General features: G+C 37.8%; 1 protein-coding gene across 5 annotated transcripts in view; it reads right to left on the reverse strand.

Annotated features, from left to right (window-relative positions):
• Usp3 (ubiquitin specific peptidase 3) overlaps positions 1 to 23,670 on the reverse strand; it is an 81,545-nt gene that overhangs the window by 49,188 nt on the left and 8,687 nt on the right. For 4 of the 5 annotated variants that reach the window (XM_021171886.2, XM_029481109.1, XM_021171884.2 and 1 more), the window contains exons 2-3: positions 5,489 to 5,549; positions 1,198 to 1,329 (exon numbers count right to left, since the gene is read on the reverse strand). In XM_021171886.2, the coding sequence (XP_021027545.1) occupies positions 1,198 to 1,226 (29 nt within the window). In that variant the 5' untranslated portion in view covers positions 1,227 to 1,329; positions 5,489 to 5,549. Of the gene's footprint in view, positions 1 to 1,197; positions 1,330 to 5,488; positions 5,550 to 14,881; positions 15,988 to 23,670 lie in introns of those variants that run through there. The other variant, XM_021171885.2, reaches the window with a different exon arrangement.

Consider the following 23,670-nt stretch of genomic DNA (forward strand, 5'->3'; position numbering starts at 1 on the left):
AGAGGAGAGGAGAGGAGAGGAGAGGAGAGGAGAGGAGAGGAGAGAAAAGGAGTACTCCACATCACCAAGCAACAATAGCAAGCACTGCCCTGTGTTTGAACATCTCAGAAAACACTTATTTTTACTAAAATCTTCACCTGCCTCTAAGTTTCTCTCCCTTCTATCTTTTCCAGGCCTGATCACTAAAAGAGTAGGTGTTTGAATGACTTAAACCTTATACAGATTTATTCAATAGTTAAATGCCAACTATGCTAAACCTGTAAAACATTAAAAGACCTGAAAAAGCGCTGGTTTAATTTTCTTCCCTTGGCTGGACATCTTCCCACAGACAGTGTAAGAAAGGACTAGCATGCCCTTCAACAGAAAGTGTGGTTCTCAGGGATGCCTGGAAACAGGCAAGGCAACACATGCACAGTGCTCAGGAGGCTGAGGTAGGAGCCAGCCTAGACCCAACAGCAAACTCTGTCTCAAACCACTTAACAAAAGCAAATCAACAAACAGGGATATTTGTACTTTAAATGCCCATTCCTGCTCAGTATTGCCCTCATGTAAAATTCAAGGACTGTTGAGCAAATACATAACTCTAAAGGGTCTTCTAGACACCCCACTCAATGTCAGCAGCCCTTAGAATTGAAAATAAAGGTGAAAAATTATTCATCATAATTTATGATGAGAAAGAAATTTGCTTCACTCAAAAGTTAAAACTATAAACATCTCTGCATATACTACATGGGTAACAAATTGTTGAACACTGCTTGTAGTCTAAATAATTTGCTCCTAAACAGTCACAAAATAGACAGGACTTTACTACCATTTATATGACACAGACACATACATTATATTACAAAGAGCCACAAGGTTCACAACCTATTCTTTTTTGGACATAGGATCTAGCTTTGTAGCCCAGGATGACCTCTAACTCAGAATCTTGCTTAGCCTGCATAGTGCAAGGAATACCAGCATACACCACCTGGCATGGCTATCTCCAACTTCCTCTTAAAGTCTAATATAAATACTTCATGGGGGTCAGGGGGAGCCTGAAATGCTGAGTTGTAAACACTAAATTCTTGACATTTACCTCTCAGGAAGTAGAAAAGAGATAGGGAAGATTACCAAAACAATCTTTCAAACAAAGAAGCTTAACTTGTAAGAACACATTTATAAAAACAATACCATTTCCAGAAAATATTAACTTACCAGTATGTGCTGTAGCTACTGCAATCCATACACACTGTATGCTGAGCTTTCTCCTGCTTTTCTGATCTCTTATGGTTGAGTAAGGGTATCTGTGCGTCTTCATAATGTTTTTTTGCATGGCCATTCACATACCTTACAAAGCCAAGTGAAATTATTTTAATTTAAATATTGCTTTGGAAAGTAGTCAAAGATGATGAAATTGTTAACCAAATTAAAATGAAAAAGAACTCTTTTTAAAAAGTTAATCACCTGGTGATATATTAAGCTAAATACTTAAAGTACACTCAAATTTGCAACTCAATACTACGGTCAAATTTTAGTTACGCTTTGATTAGGGCCAAGCAAGGAAAGGTATTATCTACCCAAATTCGTTTCAGTGTTATTTATACTATCATCTATGCTGATGTTTCCCCTATATTGTCTTTCATTTAAGGGCTTTCTCAAATTGCTAATTCCCAGCTTGGAGTTGTTATTTTAAAATAAGTAAATAAAAAGTCTGTACATTAAATTAATCAACCTCCTTCCCCAGTGCCATATGCTGAAGTTACACCTACAATGTGAAAGTCAGACAGAAGTATGGCAATCTGTGGTCTCCTGGATACAGCTTCAGATTTTTCCTCTGAATGCCTCATCACCAACACACATGGAAATGCATTTGTGTAAAACAATCCAAACAAAACACACATCAACTTGTGTTAGAAAAACTGCAATTTGTCCATGTAAACAAACATAGCCAGTGATTGGTTATATTCCTACCAATTTTATAACTTTCCAACTCAAGTTTAATAAACAAAGCTTTATAACATTTATTTATTTGGGAGTGAGTGGCTGTCCATGACATGGTACATAAGCAGAAGCCAAAAGATGATTCATGGGTGTAGGGTCCCTCCCTACCTAATAGGTCAAACCAGAAGGATCAGACTTGGTGTCAAGTGCATTTTCCTGCAAAGCCATTTTGCAAGCCCTAATAAATTATTATAGCAGGGAAACTGAAACCAAAGTAAGTATGCACCCTCATTTATCTACACTTTACCTAAAGACTATAGAATGTTGTCCCTGGCCTCTATAAAAACCTCCTTAGGACACAAAAACATCCCAGTTCCTTTACAACAACTAGTCTGCAAAAGGTGGAAATTACTTAAAAACTCAACAGGTAAAGAAACAATTGCTAGTTCACTGGCATCAAAATAACAGACTTAGAGCAGGAAGTTTCCTCTCAAGATGCAGTAGTTAATCAAGAAGCCGCACTTACCTTGAGACTGAGGAATGGCAGTGTGCTCTCAGCCTAAGTCCAGCCTCCACATCCCAGAAAAACTTACACCCTTAACCTCAATTCAGAATTCAATCTTTTTTTTTTTCTTATACCTTTCCCCCATGAACTTTAAAACCAAGGATCCGCTGTCTCCCAAAGTAGACTGAGTTTAAAATAAAATAGCAAGGGTACGTGCTTAAAACTAGCCTTTCAAATTCACATACTAGTTGTATGAGCACAATGAGTTATTAAAATTTCTGTACTTGTTTTCTCACCTGTGAATTGAGGTTATAGTACATATATCACATTGTTGGGCAATTAAACTAAATAATCTAAGACAAGTGTGAATGGTTATTTCATTAGCATCTTCTCCCATACATTTAACTACTATTTATTCAGCGTCCAAATAACAAACCAATTGCTTAGAGTGGGCACATGAAGCACTCACTACTTATACAATGTGTTGTTAGGAAGCCCTTGCAGTTTAACTGAAAAGGTAAACTAACCTACATATGCTCAGCAACTACCTTCTTCTCCTGTCGTTTTAGCACACAGCATGAAGAGTGCCTTTACAACAGTGATAATAAACCTCAGAGCTTTGGAAACTGATCATCTTTATATAGTACACAATAAGATCTTCAGCTATAATACTGTAGTTTCCAAATGTCCTCTATATTTAAATTGTTCATGTGTGGCTGAGAACAAAGGATAATGCCACTTGTGTAAGGAGATGTCATGGTAAAGCCCAATATAGTAACTTGAAATTTTAATAAAAGAAATAAAATTAAATCCCTATAAAGATCAGTGATAAAAGTGTTATTATTGATGAATAACATTAACATCAGCAATGTTTCAGCTAATACCCAAACACACTAGTCAAAGGTTAACAGTATAAAGCTAGCTTACATAAAAATAAGTATTTCTCTCAGTTTTAGATTTTTAACTTTGCACAATTTTAACTATTTTAACTGTTACACAAGGAGCTAGCTTACCATGTATGCCACAGATCCCAATAACAATCTCAAAAATTTAAAAACTAAGTAGGGTGGTGTTGTAAAAACAGTAGAATGTTTCTCTCAGATCTGCTGATACACCATTTTTTGAAACTCAATTGAAAAAATATTCATTTAAGAGTTCCCTGTAGACAAATAGTCTCAAGTTACTGAAAAATCAGTATTTTTGGCAACAGCCACTAGAATTACATAAGAAATATCCAAATCAAAATCATGCTGCTCTCTATTATCTGTTTAATTTGCCTAATCATAGTTCTCTGAAAGTCTGTTAAATGTCTTACCCTTGATTACAAAGAATCAACCTTCAGAGTCTAGAAAATTTCAACTTACTTTCCCAAAGCCCAGAGAATTGTTTGTTGCTTCCTATTTGTCAGAAACATTCCTCTCCCCCAGTTTTGTTGTTTTTTTTTCCTTCTCTTCGAAACTGTCCTGGCCTTTCCAGTGGCATATGACCTTTGACCTTTAGATATGAAGCACTCTGTGACATCTGGAGGAACCACATACCCCTTACTGCATTATCAGCCTCATCTCTCAAAGCTAGGAGAGGCATCTAACTCTTCAGTTCAGATTTTTAAGTACTTCTACTTGTCTTTTTAAAAAATTATCTGTACAGAATATTTTCAGGCTCCCTAGATCCTAGAGATTTTGAAACAATAGCAGCCATAATTAAAATACACTGCATTTCCCAAAAGTACTCGTAAGTCTGCATGGGACACATATTCAATTCCAAAACTCAATGTGCAAAAATCAAGGAAACTAAACAACATAAATGTTTTTTTCATGTAATGAGAATTTAAAGTAACAATGGGAAAATATTCCAAAAAAATACAATATAGACTTAAATCCCTTAAATTTAGCCAATATATGACCACTAAAAGAAATTCAAAGTAGATCATCTCTTCCTCCCTTTTTTGATTGGGTTTTGTTTGCTATAGTTTTTTGAGAGATCCCATTCTTTAGTCCAGGCTGTCCTAGAACTCGCACAGGCTGGCCTTGATCTAACAACAATCCTCCTGCATGTTAAGAGTTCAGGGTGTGAGAATGCCATGCCCAACTCTCACAGTAGATGACTTCTAACTAACTATCCTTGAGCTGGTGTTAGAACTAGTTATGACAAATCTAGGTAATGGCAGTTTGAAGCCAAAAATTGGTAAGAACTGAAGACTGAAACAGGAGCTACTAAATCTACATGAAAAGCAAAACATTTGTTGTTTCAGTTCAGTTTGGATTTGAGGCAGGGTCTTGTGTAACCCAGGCTGATCATAAACAAGGATGACTTTAAACTTCCAGTCCTCCTGCCTCTACCTCCTGAAAGCTGGCAACACAAGCACAACTATCACACTAAGTTTTGTGAAGTGCTGAGAACAGAACCCAGGGCTTTATGCATGCCAGGGAAGTATTCTACCTACTGAGCCACATCCCCAGATTCAGAAGGCACAATTATTTTAATTGAATAATGAAATATTTAGTATTATCTCAGACAGGAATAAATAACTACACAGAGAGTAATGTTTAAAGGTAATTCCATTATCTATAAATATTTACATTTTTTTTCCTCAAGTTAGTAAAGGAAGTAGACAGGACAGATAGCAAGTGAGACAAGATTGATTTACACTGATACTGCTGAAGTAATGAAAACACAGGATTCAACTATAGTACTATGAAGTGGACTTAAATCCACTACTAAAATGATTTTTTTTAAACGGTCAGTTGCTAAACTTTTGTTTCAAGATTTAAAAGTTTCCTTGTTTCATTGTCCCAATCAAATATTACTAGTCGGTTGTCTTAATCACCAGATTTTAATTCTACATAGCAACATAAAAGGATTTCCCCTTGAGTTTCCCTTGTTGTATCAGGCAAGTATTCAAACTACAAAGAAAGAAAGGTATGCTTTGATTAACAGAAGTAAGACTAGCAAAAGTATGGTATTCTGTGATTAAGAAAAAGTACTAAATACACTTTAATATAAAAACGTTGGGCACATTTTTAAAGCAAGTAGGTAAGGAATAATAAACATGTCACATACCTTCCACAGTGGACACTTGAACAAGTCAAACAGACCCAGGGGCTTTTGTTGGACCTGCACACTAATAAAAAGAAAAATACAACATAGCATTTGGATCATGTTATTTCCCACCCTCCCACTCCAATTTTTAATCGTAGCTTGTGATTCCATTATAAATCCCACGGCTGCACAGGTGCTTTGTGAATACTAACACAGATGACTGTCTACCTAAAGCTGTATCAAGAAGAATTTAAATGCATGTCTGCAGTGTGGTGTTTCCTAACTGAATAATTCAAATAGCCTAGCCATAAATTAAACATACATGCATGTGTTTCTTTTATTACTCACTCTCTTTTGAAGTCAACAGGTTAATAAACTGGTTTCCCATTAAAAATATTTGGTGGGTTTTTTTTCTCTTTAAGTATCTTTTAATCACATATTTTTGCCATTCAGGTAATAATACACAACCAAAAATAGCAAATCTTCCTTTATTTAGTTAGAGGTGTAACCAAAAGTAAAGTCACAGTTAAGACTAATTCTAGTTTTCTAAAGGCATTTTCTAATACAATAAGTGAAATGCACAAAATTCTTGATGATGCTGTCATCAGGCCAATTATTTTAAGAATTACAGCTGAGTTTGCAGCCCCATAGAAGGAACAACAATATGAACCAACCAGTACCCCCAGAGCTCCCAGGGACTAAACCACCAACCAAAGAGTACACATGGAGGGACCCACGGCTCCAGTCCCATATGTAGCAGAGGGTGGCCTTGTCAGATATCAATGGGAGGAGAGGCCCTTGGTCCTGTGAGGGCTGGATACCCAAGTGTAGGGGAATGCCAGAACATGGAAGCGGGAGTGAGTGGGTTGGTGAGCAGGGGGGGGGGGGGATGGGATAGGGGGTTTTGGGAGGGGAAACCAGGAAAAGGGATAACATAAAGAAAATATCTAATAAAAAAATCTCAAGAAAGAAAGAAAGAAAGAAAGAAGAAAAGAATTACAGATGAACCAGGCAAAGGTAGGTATGGAAACTTTTAAAAAATGTTGATTCCATTTTTTGTTGTTGGACTATTATGACTCAGTGATAGGACATCTGCCTAACATGTTAGGAGTCCCTATGTTCAATTCCTAGCAACTCATTTCAAAAAAGGTTTGTCATTTCCTTATTCAATTACCCAAAAATCTCATATGTAATAATAGAAATTTAACTCTCAATCATTTTAAGAATAGAACAAGTTATAATATGAAAATTTACTTCATATAAGACCTTATTATGAAAGGAAGCTTCAATTTAGAGATAGGTGAGTTTCAGAAGTGTAGCCATAACATGAACACATTTCCCGCAGAAGCAGAACTTTTTCCAGCCTCTTCTATGAGAAGAAGCTGGAGCATGTGCACATGCACACACCACATAACCAGAGTCTATTCAGAAAAATATAAACATACTGGACCATGGGATTTTAAGCTAATGTCCAAGAAAACTGAGAAGACTGGAGCATTGTGAACATCAAAGAGTTAAAGCTGAGAACTTACAAGAACTCTTTAATATTCCTATAATTACACTTCAAGGTGGTTTCAAGGCAAAAGGGCCATGGAGTGTATTTCTTATATGCTTACACCTCACTGCACAGCAGGCTCATGTGACATCTGAAAAGCAGATTCTTATGTATCACTCAGATTATAAAGCTTCATCAAACTGTAGCATGCTGATCCACCCACCCCTTCAACAAAACACTCCATTTTCCTTGTATTCTCCTAGGCCTAGCCCCAAGCTGTCCTCCCAGCCCTTAGATAACACTCTGAATGGGAGGAAGGCACTGGGAAGCCCCTTTCACTCTCTGCCTCTTCAGCCACAGAACCTTTCTCTGTCCCTGTTCTCACCTCAGACTCAAGCTCAAGTAGTTCACGAGTCCTGGAATGAAGACTCTTGATGTTCTCCTGAGGTAACCAGGCTCAAGAGGCTATAAGCAGTAATACACATCGGGAAAGGCAAATGAACATAAGTGCTCCAGCCTCTACCATGAATCAGACTCAGACCTTCGAACTAGATGAAACTTTTTCCTTAGAATTGAGAAAGGTGCTGGGTGGCAGTGTCACATGCCTTTAATCCCAGCACTCCAGAGGTAGAGGCAAATGGATCTCTAAGTTGGAGGCCAACATGGTCTAAAGAGCTAGTTCCAGGATAGCCAAGGCTACACAGGGAAACCCTGTCTCAAAAAACTCAAAAAAAAACTCAAAAAAAAAAAAAAAAGGTGAGAACTGGATGCCCAGATTCTAGCACTGGCTCTCCATCATTACCAGAGACAAGAGTGAGACCATCGTGACTCTTTTCTCTTCACTGTAAAATGGAGAGTAGGTAATGACTAACATACCCTTTAAAATCATAAAATTCTACGAGTGGGCTATAACTAGCGGGAAAGCACTGGCACCGTCCTCCCTCATATAAAAAAATTTCCAGTTCTTTCTACTTAATTTTCTTAAAAAGCTTAAACAAGTACTGGAGAAATAGGTCAGGAGGTAAGAGCACATGCTGCTCTTGCAGAGGATATAAATTAGGTTCCCAGCATCCACATGGCGACTCATGACCAGTTCTAGGAGATCCTACACTCTATTATGGCTTCCAAGAACACTAGGCACACGTGGTGACCAGCATTTAGGCAAAACACACTAAACATAAATAAATCTTTCCTTAAAAGAGAGATTACTGGGGTTTTTTTCCTGTTTATGATTATGTCTGTTTCTTTTCTTTTTTTTTTCAAAAAAATTTTATTAGATATTTTCTTCATTTACAATTGTTAATCTAAGGGAAACAAGAGGTTTAACCAAAGAATAAATGCTAATATAATTTTCTTTTTTTTTTTAAAGATGTATTTATTTATTATATGTAAGTACACTGTAGCTGTCTTCAGACACTCCAGAAGAGGGCGCCAGATCTCGTTGCGGATGGTTGTGAGCCACCATGTGGTTGCTGGGACTTGAACTCTGGACCTTCGGAAGAGCAGTCGGGTGCTCTTACCCACTGAGCCATCTCACCAGCCCGCTAATATAATTTTCTAAGCCTAATGGTTTTCAGATGATGTTCCTGCCTCCCATCACCTGAGAGGCAAGCATTCTACTACACTATCAGTAACAGCACCTCACTGCAGCAGGAGAAAGAGTGTGGGGGCGAGAAGTACTTAGAATCACCAAACTTCCACAGGAAAACACTGCTGCAACAGGGGAAAGCAGAGCCTACCCACCAACACAAACACACACACACACAATCTTAAATTTGCAACATTCTAAAGTTTTAGCACCCCAAACAATACTCTTTTTTTTTTTTAAATAAAGTTCACATATATCTAGCTAATATTTCTGTAGCACACACTGTTATTATGCCAGGAGCTATTGCAACTTTCATGACTATCACTTCATTTAACCCTTACAGCCCCAGGAAGTGTGAATTATATTCAGTTTTATTAAAGATTTGGAAAAGAGGCACAAAGAAGTTAGGTATTTTCATTAATTTGCTAAGAGACAGTGGGAATTCAAGTTCACATGGTGTTTAAAGGCACAGACTAGCATTAAGCAGTAGGTCTAAAACATGCTACTTTTCTGGATCTTGCTACTTACTTAGTCCATGCCGGCCCCAAATTCTCAATCCTCTTGACTCATCCTCCAAAGTACCCAAATTATTGGCATAGACCAACACACTAGGAAGGCCTTTTTGTTTCTTTGTTGGCCCTTTGTTTTTTGTTTGTATCTCACTGTGCTGTCTAGATTAGTCTGGAACCCCTCAGCTTATTCTCCTACATCAACTTCCTAAGTAGCTGGACTACAGGCATGTATCACATATGCCAATGTACCACCTCACCTGGCTTCACTTCTGGTTTTAAAAGATACTTTACCATCTGCTTCTGTGTCTCCACTTGGAAAGAAATTGTTTCAAAGTCTTTAAAAACAGTTATGTAAAAAGAACAGTATGGGAAAGCTGGGTGTAGGAGTATACACCTTTAACCCCAGCACTAAAGGAAGCAGAGGCAGTTAGATCTCTGGGAGTTACAGGCTAACCTTGTCTACAGAGTAAGTTCCAGGAAGGCCAAGACTACAAAGAGAAACCCTGTCTCAAAAGCAATCTCCCACCCCACCCTACCCTCCAAAATTGTGTGGGGAATGGAGGCATATGAACCTACTCTCACTTTCTTTTTTTTTTTTTTTTTTTTTTTTTTTTTTTTTTTTTTTGAACGGGGTTTTCTTTTAGCCCTTGGCTGTCCTGGAACTCACTTTGTAGACCAAGCTGGCCTCGAACTCAGAAATCCGCCTGCCTCTGCCTCCCGAGTGCTGGGATTAAAGGCGTGCGCCACCACGCCCGGCTTACTCTCACTTTCAACTACACTGTTTGAAGTGTTTCAAAATATATTACTTCTCTCATAATAACAAATTTGATGTTCTTAATTTAAAGGTATTGGTGCTATAAATTTATACTAGCAGACATAATTTTTAAACATTAGTGCTAAATTAAATCAAAAACTATTATAACTATGGATGCATAAAAATACAATCAAAATATTTTAATTTAATATTAAAGTATATATACATATTCCACATAAGATCCAACAGTAAAAGTATTTTCCTCTTGAAATTTAAGAATAGGCTGGCACCATTCATCATAAAGATTCAAGAAATATTAGTAGGAATATGATAAGATGAACCCACTGTACTGGCTGGTTTTGTGTGTCAACTTGACACAAGCTGGAGTTATCACAGAGAAAGGAGCCTCCCTTAAGGAAATTCCTCCATGAGATCCAGCTGTAAGGCATTGCCTCAATTAGTGATCAAGGGGGAGGGCCCCTTGTGGGTGGTGCCATTCCTGGGCTGGTAGTCTTGGGTTCTCTAAGAGAGCAGGCTGAGAAAGCCAGGAGAAGCAAGCCAGTAACATCCCTCCGTGGCCTCTGCTCAGCTCCTGCTTCCTGACCTGCTTGAGTTCCAGTCCTGACTTCCTTTGGTGATGAACAGCAATGTGGAAGTGGAAGCTGAATAAACCCTTTCCTCCCCAACTTGCTTCTCGGTCCTGATGTTTGTGTAGGAATAGAAACCCTGACTAAGACACCAACTTTCCCTGAAATTGAGAGGAAGGCATGTGATCCTCTATAGGTATTAGGTTTTCAGAGAACAAGACAGCAATGGAGTTCTTACACAGAGCAAAAGAAGGCAGCTGGGGACCGAAGGATGAGCCAGGGAAGACTGTAAGGACTAGGCAGAGATCAAATCAGGGAAAAGACAAAGCCTCAAGCAAAAATAGCAGAACCAGGAGTTTAGGGCAGAGGCAAGGAGGGGAGTTATAAAGCACAATTCACTCTTCTCCTTGAAAACCTTTTCCATTCTTTTTACTTCTGTCCTTTTCTTCTTCCAGGCTGGCGATCAGCCTCTCTTGAATCATTCATTAGATGAGTGATATTCGCTGGTGAAGTCAGTTAAGCATTTGTCATAATAGTTTTCCTTTTCTGCTTAATTGCTCTGTGGTTGTTCCCACTAAGATTCTCCCTTCTCACTCCCTGACTCTGTGACCACCCTGGGCAGGTGATATGAAAATTCAAGCTTTATGAAACTCAACACTTCCCCCCTTGCTACTGTTTGGAAGCCTTGTCAAGAGGAGGTCAGCCACCATGTTAGAAGTCTGACTACATACTCTAAGCCTAAACTGAAGAGATCATAGGAAATGACAGCATAGGAGCACAGGGAAGCAATAATTTATACAGAGACATGTGAGTTAAGATGTTCTAGGTACTGATATGCTACCTGATGAAATCCTAGACAAGTTCTTTCTCACCCACAAAATTGTAAATAAAAAGCACACAGTTACTTTGAAATCCTAGGACACAGTGACAGATAGCTACCAGAATGAAACATTTTCCTATCTGCCAAGCATCTCACCAATATTACTGGCACTCTTAGTTAAGTGTGCAAGGGAGTTTTAAGGGATTCCACCTAACAGGAATTGAAACTGTCCAAAGGCTCAACTACCTTGCTACACAAAAGGCAGTAAAGGCTAAGACATGGCAGTCTATCTTGAACTAAGCTGCTTTACACTGGGGATCTTTCTGTACTTAGCAGTATTATAGAAATTCAAAAGCTCAAATCCATGTAGGTTCCCAACCCTAAGTCTGAGTAATTCTTTCATTAGTATAAAATCACTTCTAATGTCTCCCTATATTACAGTAAACATAAACAAATAAACACCTCAGTAACAAGTAGTATGTCAAATTTCCAAAAGTTCCAAAGAACTATTCCTCTAGAATAATCTCCCCACTGTGTGTGAAGATTCTTTTAAAAGCACCTTAGGCAATTAGAGTACTCCCTTTTTTCCTCATGAAAAGCTACAAAAACCTATGCTTCAATCCTCTTGTCTCTGGATTATGTTATATAATAAGCATTCTGAGAAACCTCAGATTGTACTAAGGTTCTTGGAAACCTCCAAATAATTTTAAGAGTTGAATATACCTACACCATCTGTTTCTAATTCTGACTTCACCCCAAGAGTTCTGATATTGTAACTTGATTCCTACCACATCCAGCAATGTCTGATACCAGGCTTCCCCAGTATTAGGAGCCCACATTCTAATCAGAACCCCAAGATTTCTGAGGAAGTATTGGACTCTTCTCTTAAAATTCTTACCAGGAGACACAGTGATATGAACTTTTGCTTGCATTGTTTGAACAAGGCAAAAGCATTGATCAATGACCCCCAACCCTACCAAAAGAACCCTTCCTTTTTATATAAAAAGTATATGGAATAAAATAAGTTGTCTTCACATGAATTTAATTATTACTTTGTAGACTCCAAGAAAACATGCTAGTGTCTTATATCTAACTATCCAAGCATGGACTTTAGAACCCACAATCTACCATTTTTTAATTCTGTTGTGCTTTAACCTACAAGAACTGATTCCAGGCCTACTTCTTCACCACTAGATAGGACATAGCTACTTCATATTAGTATGTTAAGGACTTCATAAGAAACATGAATCATACAGCAAAAACTTTTTCTTAAAGCCTCAGTTTCTTCTACCTGAAAAATATATTTAAGAGAATAAAAAGACTGTCAGGAGTTAATGCCAGAGACTATTACATACACTGCAATGAACATGCTCACATATATAGGGAATGAAAACAAGATTTTTTTTTATTCCTTTAGCTTACACTCTTTAAAAGAATTGCAGCTGTAGTTGGGTACATGCCTTTAATACCAGTACTCAGAAGGCAGAGATAGGTGGGTCTCTTGAGTTTGAGGCTAGTCTGATCTACAATTGATTTCCAGGACAGCCAAGGCTACATACACAGAGAGAAACCTGTCTTGAAAACATTTTTTTTAATTGCAGCTGAAAACATATCTTCACAGAGAAATTTCTAACATAGATAGAATTAGCCAACAAAAGACTCCCTATGCCTGACCTAAACTATATTCAAAGCCACATTAAATGAAATAAAATATGACTCTAATGAGTTTATTCCAAAATTGGCACAACTGTTAAAACTATCTTAGTGTTATAATCAAAATCATATATGTCTAGCAAAATACTTTAGGAAACGAAAATACATCTAGAAGCACATTTTAAGAGATAATATAAAGAGATTTAAACACCTTAATAAGATGCTAATTGGATAAACATTTAAGTACTGAGACTGGAGAGATGGCTCAGCTGGTAAGAGCACTTGCTGCTGCTCTTGCAAAGGATGGAGTTTTGTTCCCAGCACCCACCTGGTGGTTCATAACCATCCCTAACTCCAGAGATCCAACACCCTCTTCTGGCACGAGGCATGCATGTGGTGCACAACATGCACACAGGTAACCATTCATATTATGAACACGTAGGGCTGAAGGAACTCAAGTACCAGAACCACTGAAATACAGCAAACTCAAGAGGTATGTAGAACAAACACTAGATCTTGGTTCACCAATCTAATCCACTGAAATATACATTTGTATATATGCTGTTTATGATGTGGGATGTGTGTAGGGGGTGTATATATACCATGTTCACTTGAGTACGTAGGTCTTAATGATTTTTTAAAAATTTGTGTAGGAATGTATATGTGCAGCAAGCACACACACCCCACATATGTGAGGGATCCCACAGTGGTCAGAAAAAGGTATTCAATAGCCTAAAGCTGGACTTACAGATAGTAGTGTTCCCTAACATTAGTGCTGGGAACCAAATTCCAGTTCTCTGGAAGAGCAGCAAGCACTCTTAAACCACTGAGCCATGTCTCATTTATTTATATAGGGTCTCCACTGAACCTGGAGCTAACCAATTTGGTTAAGGTGGTTAGCTGGTGAGCACCATGGACTTACTTTGCCTCAGGCCCACCCCAGCTCCTCAATACTAGAACTTCAGATTAGCACGGCCACACACAACTTTTATGTGGGTGCTGAACTCATAGCCTCACGATTGTGTGACAGGCACCTTATCTTCCGAGCCATCTCTCCAGCCTGGTAACTATTATTCTTCATACGCTGTTAATACACATTATCAGTATGCCAACAAATGGAAATGTCAAAGTTCAGACTAAAAAAATAGAATAAAGTTTGTTTTTTCTTGTTTGAGACAGAGTCTTCCGGCAGGCCTCTTAACTCAGACCTCCTGCATTAACCTTCCTACAGGCTGAAACTGGAAGCATGAGCTACCACACCCAGCTTAATATGATCTGTACTATATTTCAACATCTATTAGGGGTTATAGGTCAAGTCATTTCAAAATGTTTTTAATTTCTAACTAATTTTAGCAAAGAAGTGAATCGGAATGATTTCAAGTCACCCAGATTTAAGATATGGTTACCAACTTTTCTGGACCAGCAGCTTTAACTTCTACCCTAGATAGTCCAGTTTTTCCTTATCCACCTTATCACCTGAGTCTCCTTTAAGAGCAACTTCCTTAGAGGCATTGGACACTTGACACTGTTCTGACCCACCTTCAAGCTTTTCCCATGTCATACACAGAAAACTGCAAGGCTGCATGGATCATACACAGAAACTGAAGACTTCTCAGAGGCAGAGGTGATCTGCTTTGAGAGCTCTGACCACCCTAAGCTGAGATCATCTACCTCAGGATATATATGTAGCCCACTCCTGTCAGTCCCAGTGAGAAGCTATGCTACCAGTCTTTTGCCTGGGTAATCAGCAATGCAGCACGTTTCCCTCCTATTTCACTGCATGTGAAACAGGAGACCTGAGGTCATCAATCACCTCAGAGGACTGGGACATTTCTCAAACTCTAAGACACCATGCCCCTGAGGACCAGCATCATTTCTAGAAGTTGAAATCTTTATTTCTAGCCTATGCAAAACTATCTTGTACTACAGTCACTTTGTAATCCTGAAGAAGCACCAGGTAACAGGCAAAATAGAGAAACCTAATGTAAATTAAAAGAAGTCTCACCAAACAGCTGGCACTCAGCGGTCTGGTAGGGTGAAACAGCACTGATAAGAATATGTATTAGGAACAGTTCACTGCTCAACATGAACCTTGACCCAAACCATGTGAGTAGTTATTTCTTAACTAAGAATGTTTCCAAGGCAACTTCCTACTGATTTCAAGGCTTTCCAGTCAGAAAAATAATTTCAACAAAGCATTATTTCAATAGCCTTGACTATTTTATTTTAGTAAAACCTCAAGAAATGAAAACAGGATATGCAAACACCTTTATATTATTATAAAATCTTTTATCCATTACTACTCACACAAAGAGTTAAATATTTATTCATCCCCAAGGTACCTAACAATAATAGTAATAGTAATAACTTTGTGTATAAAGCTATTAGTTTGCAGCATTATTAACTACAAAATACTCTAGACCTACATTTTCACACCTGGGAGACCAGCTGCAATTAACTGTGACACACTCACAAATGGAATACACTAGAAAGTGATAGACTAATAGACAGACAGATAAGCAAACAGATAAGCAGATGGATGATAGAGGAATGGAGAGAACAAAGAAGACAGGGAGTGAGGCCCAGGAAATGGCTCAGTCAGTAAAATACTTTCCTCTCAAGCATGAGGATCTGAATTTTAACACCAGAATCCACATTTTACAAAGCTGGGCACGGCCAGGTGGTAGTGGTGCACACTTTTAATCCAAACACTAGGGAGGCACAGGCAGGTGGATCTCTTGAGTTTGAGGCCAGCCTGATCTACAGAGCTAGTTTCAGGACAGTCACTGCTACAAAAAGAAACCTGTCTTGGAAAAACAAACAAAAACAACAATAACAAAAGCAGCAGCAGCTGGACACAATGGAGTCTGCTTGTAATCTTGGCACTTGGGACGGTGGCAGCAGAAATAGGAGGTCTCTGGAACTCACTGGCCAGCTAGTCCAGCTGAATCATTGAGCTTCAAGTTCAACAAAAGATCATGTCTCACAAAATAAGGTGGTGGGCTGCCAAAATTGTTAAGCAGGTTTAACCTGATAATCTAAGCTCAATCCCTGGAACCCACAGTGGAAGGAGAAAACTGACCCCCAAAAGTTATTCTGTGACTTACAGGAAAAAAAAATAATGTAATTAAACTATAGGGTGGGAAGTATTAGAGGAAAACAACTAACATTGATCTTTAGCCTCCACACATAAAAAGCACAGCCACAGCCACATACACACACACACACACACACACACACACACACACACACACACACACAGAGGAAAAATATTCCTACAAACATGGACTGATATACAAGACACAATATTAAATAATAAAAAAATACACAGAAAGTATATATAGTTTGCTGACTCACCTGGCTGACAATTCTTACCTAGAATACTTTTTATAAAATTTTAACCTTTAAAACAGTTAGTGGTCTGAAATATGAAATATGAAATATGAAATAAAAGCAGCAAAGATCAGGTAGAAGATCTAAAAATGAAAACCAAATACACACAAATGAGCCAAGCTATATTTCAATTAAGTGTACGGAAAGAGAAAGATGACTAATCCAACTTTGAACAAACTGCTTTATTTATTGCTCATGTACAGACAAAATCAACCATGAGTAACTGATGAACTCTAATTACCAGAATACCTTTTGCAATGGTATGGGCTAGCAATTCCAGAACTACTTTCTCTGATTATAGAATTAAGCAAGTAAGTATACATGCTATGGGCGATGAGAACCAGATTATCAGTATTGAACATATGCAGCAAATATAGAAGGGACAGGGGTCAGCCTGTGGTGTTGAAAGAAATCATGGATACCAATGGGAACTCATGGTCATACAAATACAAACATATACACCAACAGTGGTAGACATACCTATTCATACTTCTTACTTAGATCTTTCTGCTCAGAGATCTTAGTTTATATACATTACTCCCAACCAAAAAAAAAAAAAAAATGAGGGCTTCTTTCAGAAATGACTGTTACCAAGGCTGGGGTAAGCTGGGTACAAAGCATGCATGGAACATCTTGTGGTAGCAGACAGAAAAGGTCCAAAAGAACATATCAAAATTACAGGTTAAGGAAGCTCCCAATGGCCAAATCTAAGGCAAGTTGAGTTTCAAAATAAATAATGATAACAGTATCACCAAATAAATGAAAATATATGCCTGTACTATGATATGTAAGTGAATGAATAATCAAGTAAGAGAAAAAGAAAAACTCTTCCTCACAGAATACCAACCAATACATGTGGAAGAAATATTAGCTAGAAAACCACCATCTTGAGACCATCCTAGTGATAACAAGTCAAGAACAATCAATGAGCCAGACAGGTGGCACATACTCATAATACCAAGGACTGATTATATGTGTGTATACACACACACACACACACACACACACACACACACTATAGAGTAAATTCAAATGCAGCCTAAGTGACTAGAATCCTGACCCACCCTTCCTTCCTTCCTTCCTTCCTTCCTTCCTTCCTTCCTTCCTTCCTTCCTTTCTTCCTTTCCTTAACCAGGGGTAGGTCCAGCAAAGTGGTTCAGTGGGTAAAGTTGCTGAATCTTCTGATATCCATACATGTCTTATAGAGTGTGTGTGTGCACACGTATGTGTATGTGTGTGGACGTGTGTGTTAATGCTACCAGTATGTCCATGGGCATAGGACTATCTACAGGAGAACAGGTAGCCCCTCAAGGGATGCATCCATTAAGAAAATTGAGTTCCCTCCTCCAGCAGCCTTTAGTTGCCAAGGACTTCTCTGCTAGTGGTTGGTCTTTATGAGGCTCTTATCTATCCATGCTGGGATTTTGGCAGGCTTGATCTTGTACAGGTCCTACACATACACTCATTAACTGAATAAATCTAATTTTACACACACACACACACACTTCAAAAAAAGATTGGTGAGTCCCAGTAGTATACTACTTGCCTAGCATGAGCAAGTAGTACTTGCTCGATATAGTAGCAAGTATCTCTACTGTATCTATCTAGGATAGAATGTCACAATTAGTAGTATTTTATAAGTCAGGCAAACCGGAGTTCTTCAAAAAAGGGTAAAAGAACTATTTCATATGAAAGAGATATAGCTACAACAACTACAAGTAACCAAAAGATCCTGGATTTTATGTAGGGTAATGGGAAGGCAGAGAGAATGTGGAAGTAACAATACAAAGCATACATATGGACAACTGAAGAAATCTGAATACAAAATGTATATTATACTATTATAATAGCCTATGCTTACTGCAAAGAGGGCCCTTGTACTTACAAGTTTTTAAAAACTATGAAAATGGAACATTATGTATACAAATTATTCAGGGGTAGGTAGAGTAAATAAACATAGGGTACATATGGAAAAGTGATAAAGGCAATAGAACTGAGATAAAATCCTAACAATCGGCAAGTCTAGATAAGGATGATATGAAAATTTTAAGGTATGAGATTTAAAGCCTGTTGAGTGTCACCAAGATGGTTCAGAAGGTAAAAGCACTTGCTGCACAAGCCTGGAAACTGAGTTATACCTCTGAAACCTACATAAAGGTAGAAGGAAAAAACTTAGTCCACAAATGTCTTCTGACCTCCACACACAGGCACCGCCCCACATCATACACACACAGTAATAAAAGAATTTTAAATCTCTTTAGTATTATCACAAATTAAAAAAAAAAAAGCATGCATGCCAAGATACAACATTTTGAATCTTCAAGAATACCAAGGCAATGGGGCTGGAAAGATGGCTCAGTGGTTAAAAGCACTGACTGATCTTCTAGAGGTACTGAGTTCAAATCTCAGCAACCACATGGTGGCTCACAACCATCTGTAATGAGACCTGATGCCCTCTTCTGAAGACAGCTACAGTGTACTTATATATAATAAATAAATAAATCTTTTTTAAAAAAAAAAAAAAGAATACCAAGGCAAAAAAAAAATAAAAATAAAAGGATGTACATAAAAGAGGTAACTAAAAAAGCATCAGTTTACTAACAGCAGCAGTTAGGAAGTAAAGATAGGCAAGAGCAGGGCAAATGCACAGAAAGTGGGTAAGGAATAAAGCCTCAAAATGATAAATTTGTAACTGTGTTCTGACAAGTACTCAGAGCATTTGCACTAAGCAGATCTGGAAAATGGCTATAGGCCTGAGAATAGAGAAGGAAAATGCTTTTCTATTCAAAGACTTTTTTTGGTTTTACTAAACAACAACTATGTATATACTCATTACTTTTCTAAAAACATGTTTTTTTATTTTATGTATGAATGCTCTGGTGCATGTATACTTGCATGCCAGAAAGGGACATCAGATCCCTTTATAGATGGTTGTGAGCCACCATGTAGGTGCTGGGAACTGAAGTCAGGACCACCGAAAGAACAGCCAGTGCTTTTAGCCACTGAGCCATCTCTCCAGCCCCATGAATTTTTTTTTAATTTATTTCATTTATATAAGTACAATGTAGCTGTCTTCAGACACACCAGAAGAGGGCATCAGGTCCCATTAGAGATGGTTGTGAGCCACCATGTGGTTGCTGGGAATTGAACTCAGGACCTCAGGAAGAGCAGTCAGTGCTCTTAACTACTGAGCCATCTCTCCAGCCCCCATGAATTAAGTTTTTTTTGTTTTGTTTTGTTTTGTTTTGTTTTTGAGACAGGATTTCTCTGTGTAGCCCTGGCTGTCCTGGAACTCACTCTGTAGACCAGGCTGGCCTCGAACTCAGAAATCCGCCTGTCTCTGCCTCCCAAGTGCTGGGATTAAAAGCGTGCGCCACCACGCCTGGCTCATGAATTAAGTTTTAAGGGGTAAAACAGTCCTATCAACTCATGAACTTGCGCAAATCATATTTTAATTTAAAAAATTGTCAGGACTCTGGTAGAATGCTTGTCTACTATGTACAGGAGCCTGAGTCAGATCCCAATCACTGTGGGGAGAGGATGGAGGTGGGGCACTAAAATAGACTAAAAAACATAAAATTTAAATAGCAGTTCATCATTTGGGACCAAGCCACCTACTCAACTCCTATTACTTTTACACTAATTTGTCCTTCTCTAATACAGCATATGTAATTTCAAAGCTGACCAAAATTTATCATCTATGTGTTAAGAGATCCTGATACCTACAGAGATGGAAAAGAGAGGACATCTGGTCCTGGTGACTCCCACGCATCAAGGCAAACTGATCCAGAAAGCTCAATGCCCAAATGGCTCAACTATTTTACTCTATTTTTAAGAGAACATCTAAAATCAGTTTTCAACATCATAAAAAATAAAATAATGTATGAGACCATATTCTCAAAACTGTAACATGCTAAACATTCCTGTTATTACTCCTTCTATGACAAACTCAGACTTGTTCAGACCTATTTGGGGAAACAAAAATCTCTCAAATTGTTTCTACTTTGCCAGTCTTCAACTTAAATCCTGCACTGTGTCTCTATCTAAATGGAAACCAATAACCATTAAAGCCACAGCAGATCATTAAATCACAATCAGAATAAGATACTTTCCTGTGTGGGAAACTAGACACAAATAGCAACATACAAATTACTAAGAGTTTAATATTGTTTCAAAAATAACTTCCCCTAGAAACTGATTATATAGAGAATGAAAACAAAAGCCATGAATCACTTAAGAAAATCTAGCCTGAATACATATTTCCCTGTATTTATAGCAAGATCTGATGCAAAAATTCTATGCCTCTGCCAACAATCTAAACAAGAAAATATACAGTTAAAAAGCAATGATATTTTTTAAAAAATGTCATTATGAGCACTATACATTAATTTTTCAAAACAAGAGCAAGTACACAAATTGTCAAGAAAAATTTGTATATATTAAGGAAGCACTTCCTCCTATAAGTATAAATAATTATATTTACAGACCTCATTTTTAAAATATGTGGGTTTTGTATATAGGTGTTTTTTGCCTGCATATATGTCTCTGCAACATGTTCATCTGTAGAGGTCAGAAGGCATTGGATCCCTTGGAACTGGAGTTAGGATGGTTGTGAGCCACACATAGGTTTTGGGAATCAAACACAGTTCTTCTAGAAAAACAACAAGTACTCTTAACCTCTGACCCATCTATCCAGGCTCTGAGATCTACAGACCTCTGTTTGCTTGTTTGTTTGTTTGTTTGTTTGTTTTTTAAGACAGGGTTTCGCTGTGTAGCCCTGGCTGTCCTGGAACTCACTCTGTAGACCAGTCTGGCCTTGAACTCAGAAATCCACCTGCCTCTGCCTCCCAAGTGCTGGGATTAAAGGCGTGCGACACAACTGCCCGGCAATCTACAGAACTCTTAGTGTAAAACTTTCTTCAGAGAACAACTAGTTTAACACCCACATTTTACATTTCTTTCTAGTTTCTTTTGATGTTGTAATAAAGGTTAGTACTAAAGCACAAAGTGGAAAAAAAAATCCCATACTAGCATTTACTGCTAGCTAGGATGGGAAATTTTATTGTTTTAAAACTAATGAGACTGTCAATAAAAAAAAATAGAAAAAAATACAAATTTGGCATGCATTTATTTAAATAATCCCAAATGAGATTTACAACATTCCTTTTCTTTTGGGGTGGAGGGTAAAGATTTGTATTTTTAATTATTTGCATGTGATTGTGCTCTTGAGAATTCAGGTATCTTCAGAGTCCAGAAGTGGGCATCAGATCCCCTGGAGCTGAAGATTCTGGCTGCTGTGAGTCCTTTGGTGTGGGCTGAGAACACTTGGGTCTTCAGAGTGATCTCTCCAGTCCTCCGAATTCTATTAAACAGTCATGGGCAAACTCCACAAGTATTAACTACTTTAATTTTTTTTTAAAATAGCCATTATTACTGAACAAAAAACAAAGGTTCAACTTTTTATTAATTTAACTTAAATGTAGAATATACAACTTCAAATCTGACAATCTGCCAAAATATATACCATTAAATATTTTTAGATCTGAAAAGATATTTTTAATGAGGCTCTAAAACAATCAAACAAAAATATTGAAAAATCTATAATTCAAGACAATGAATGTAAGTCTGTACGACTAATTTCTCATAACAAATGCTGAACTTGAGTAGCTACTGCACACACAACAGGTGAGGCTTGATCTGTGAGTTATATTACAATTCCCTTAGAATTGCTGATGTAGGGCCCAGTGGTAGTATTACTGCATGCCTTTAATCCCAGCACTCAGGGAAGCAGAGGCAGGCAGATTTCTGAGTTCAAAGCCAGCCTGATTTACAGAGCAGGTTCTAGGACAACAAGGGCCACATAGAGAAACCTGTTCAAAAAGCAAAAAACACACACAAAAACAACAACAAAGCTGATGTAACTTACTGTTAGCAGCCAGAATAACCCACATGAAGACTTAACTTAAATTAAATCAAATTTCAACTAAATCCAAATTTTACTACATGACAGTAAAATTTTAAATTCTTTTTTTATCAATAATAATGTTGCTCTATGGTCTTCACATAAAATAACTTTTAAAAAATCTCTATGTCATGTATATAAGTGTTTTTGCCTGCCTGTTTATCTGTGCATCATATGCATGCCTGGTGCCTGGGAAGGTCAGAAGAGGGCATCAGATTCCCTGGAAGAGTTAGAGACAGTTGAGAGCTGCCATGTGGATGCTGGAATCAAACCAAGATCCTCTGGAAGAATAGCCAATGTTCTTACCTGAGCCATCTCTGCAGCTCCCTAAATAGTTCTTTTATAAACACCTAGTATACTAAAAGATTTTTGTAGCATACCTATGACCATAGAGAAACATTTGATCATAGAAATTTGTTTCCTAAAAAATTTATTTTTCTCTTCAAAAACTTATGAATAAAGTATTAACATCCCAGCCAGGTGTGATGGCTCACATCTGTACTTATAGCTACTTGGGAGGCTGATACAGGAGGACTGCCACATATCAAGACCAGACTGAGACACTATCTTGAGAGTCAATAAATAAGTCAAAAAGGAAACCTCTGGTTAGTCAGCAAAGACAAAGACTTAAAGAAGCTAAACAGTGTACTATCTTACAACTAGTTCTATTAAATCTACAAAAATATAGCAATCTCTTCTCAAGGGTGAGAAAAAGAATAGAAGAACAGTCCCTAAAGCTAGTCTTGAAGTCAGGTCAAAGATAAAAAGGCAAACAGATTTCTATAGGGAAGGTTATCTTCAATCCAGCAACAATAAAGAAAAAAAAAAAAGATTCAGTTTCTATTCAAGAATAGAAAACACATCACTGATATAGCTACTCAACCCAAAAGCAGATAAAATCCAATTCGAAATACTATCTTTTAAAAGATATCTTAAAGGATATCTTTTGCACTGGTTTATCTTAAAAATAAACACCCGATTGCCTTCTCAAAGGGAATTGTAAAATTAAGTTAGTTACAATTTATTGTGACATATTCAGCTAACACAGCTAAAGGCAAATGTAAATTTATTTTGTAATGTTCAAGTTTAATTTTCTTTCCCTTTTTTCCTCCCTTTCTTTTTTTAATACAGAATTTCTTTATGTATCCCTGGCTGTCCTGGAACTCCCTATATAGACCAGGTTGGCCTGGAACTCAGAGCAATCAGCTTCCCAAGTGCTGGAAAGGCATGTGCCATTACCACACTAGCACCCAGCCCAAGTTTAATTTTGACAGTTTTCAAAATCTGAAACTGCTTTCCTGAGCTCACATGGATTTTACCAATCTCTAAACTCTCACTCTCCCCCGCCGCCCCCCTCACTCACTCACACACACACACACACACACACACACACACACACACACACACACGAGAGTTTTAAGACCTGCAATCTAAAAACT

Source organism: Mus caroli, chromosome 9 (assembly GCF_900094665.2).
Source record: "Mus caroli chromosome 9, CAROLI_EIJ_v1.1, whole genome shotgun sequence".
Classification (NCBI taxonomy): Eukaryota; Metazoa; Chordata; class Mammalia; order Rodentia; family Muridae; genus Mus; species Mus caroli.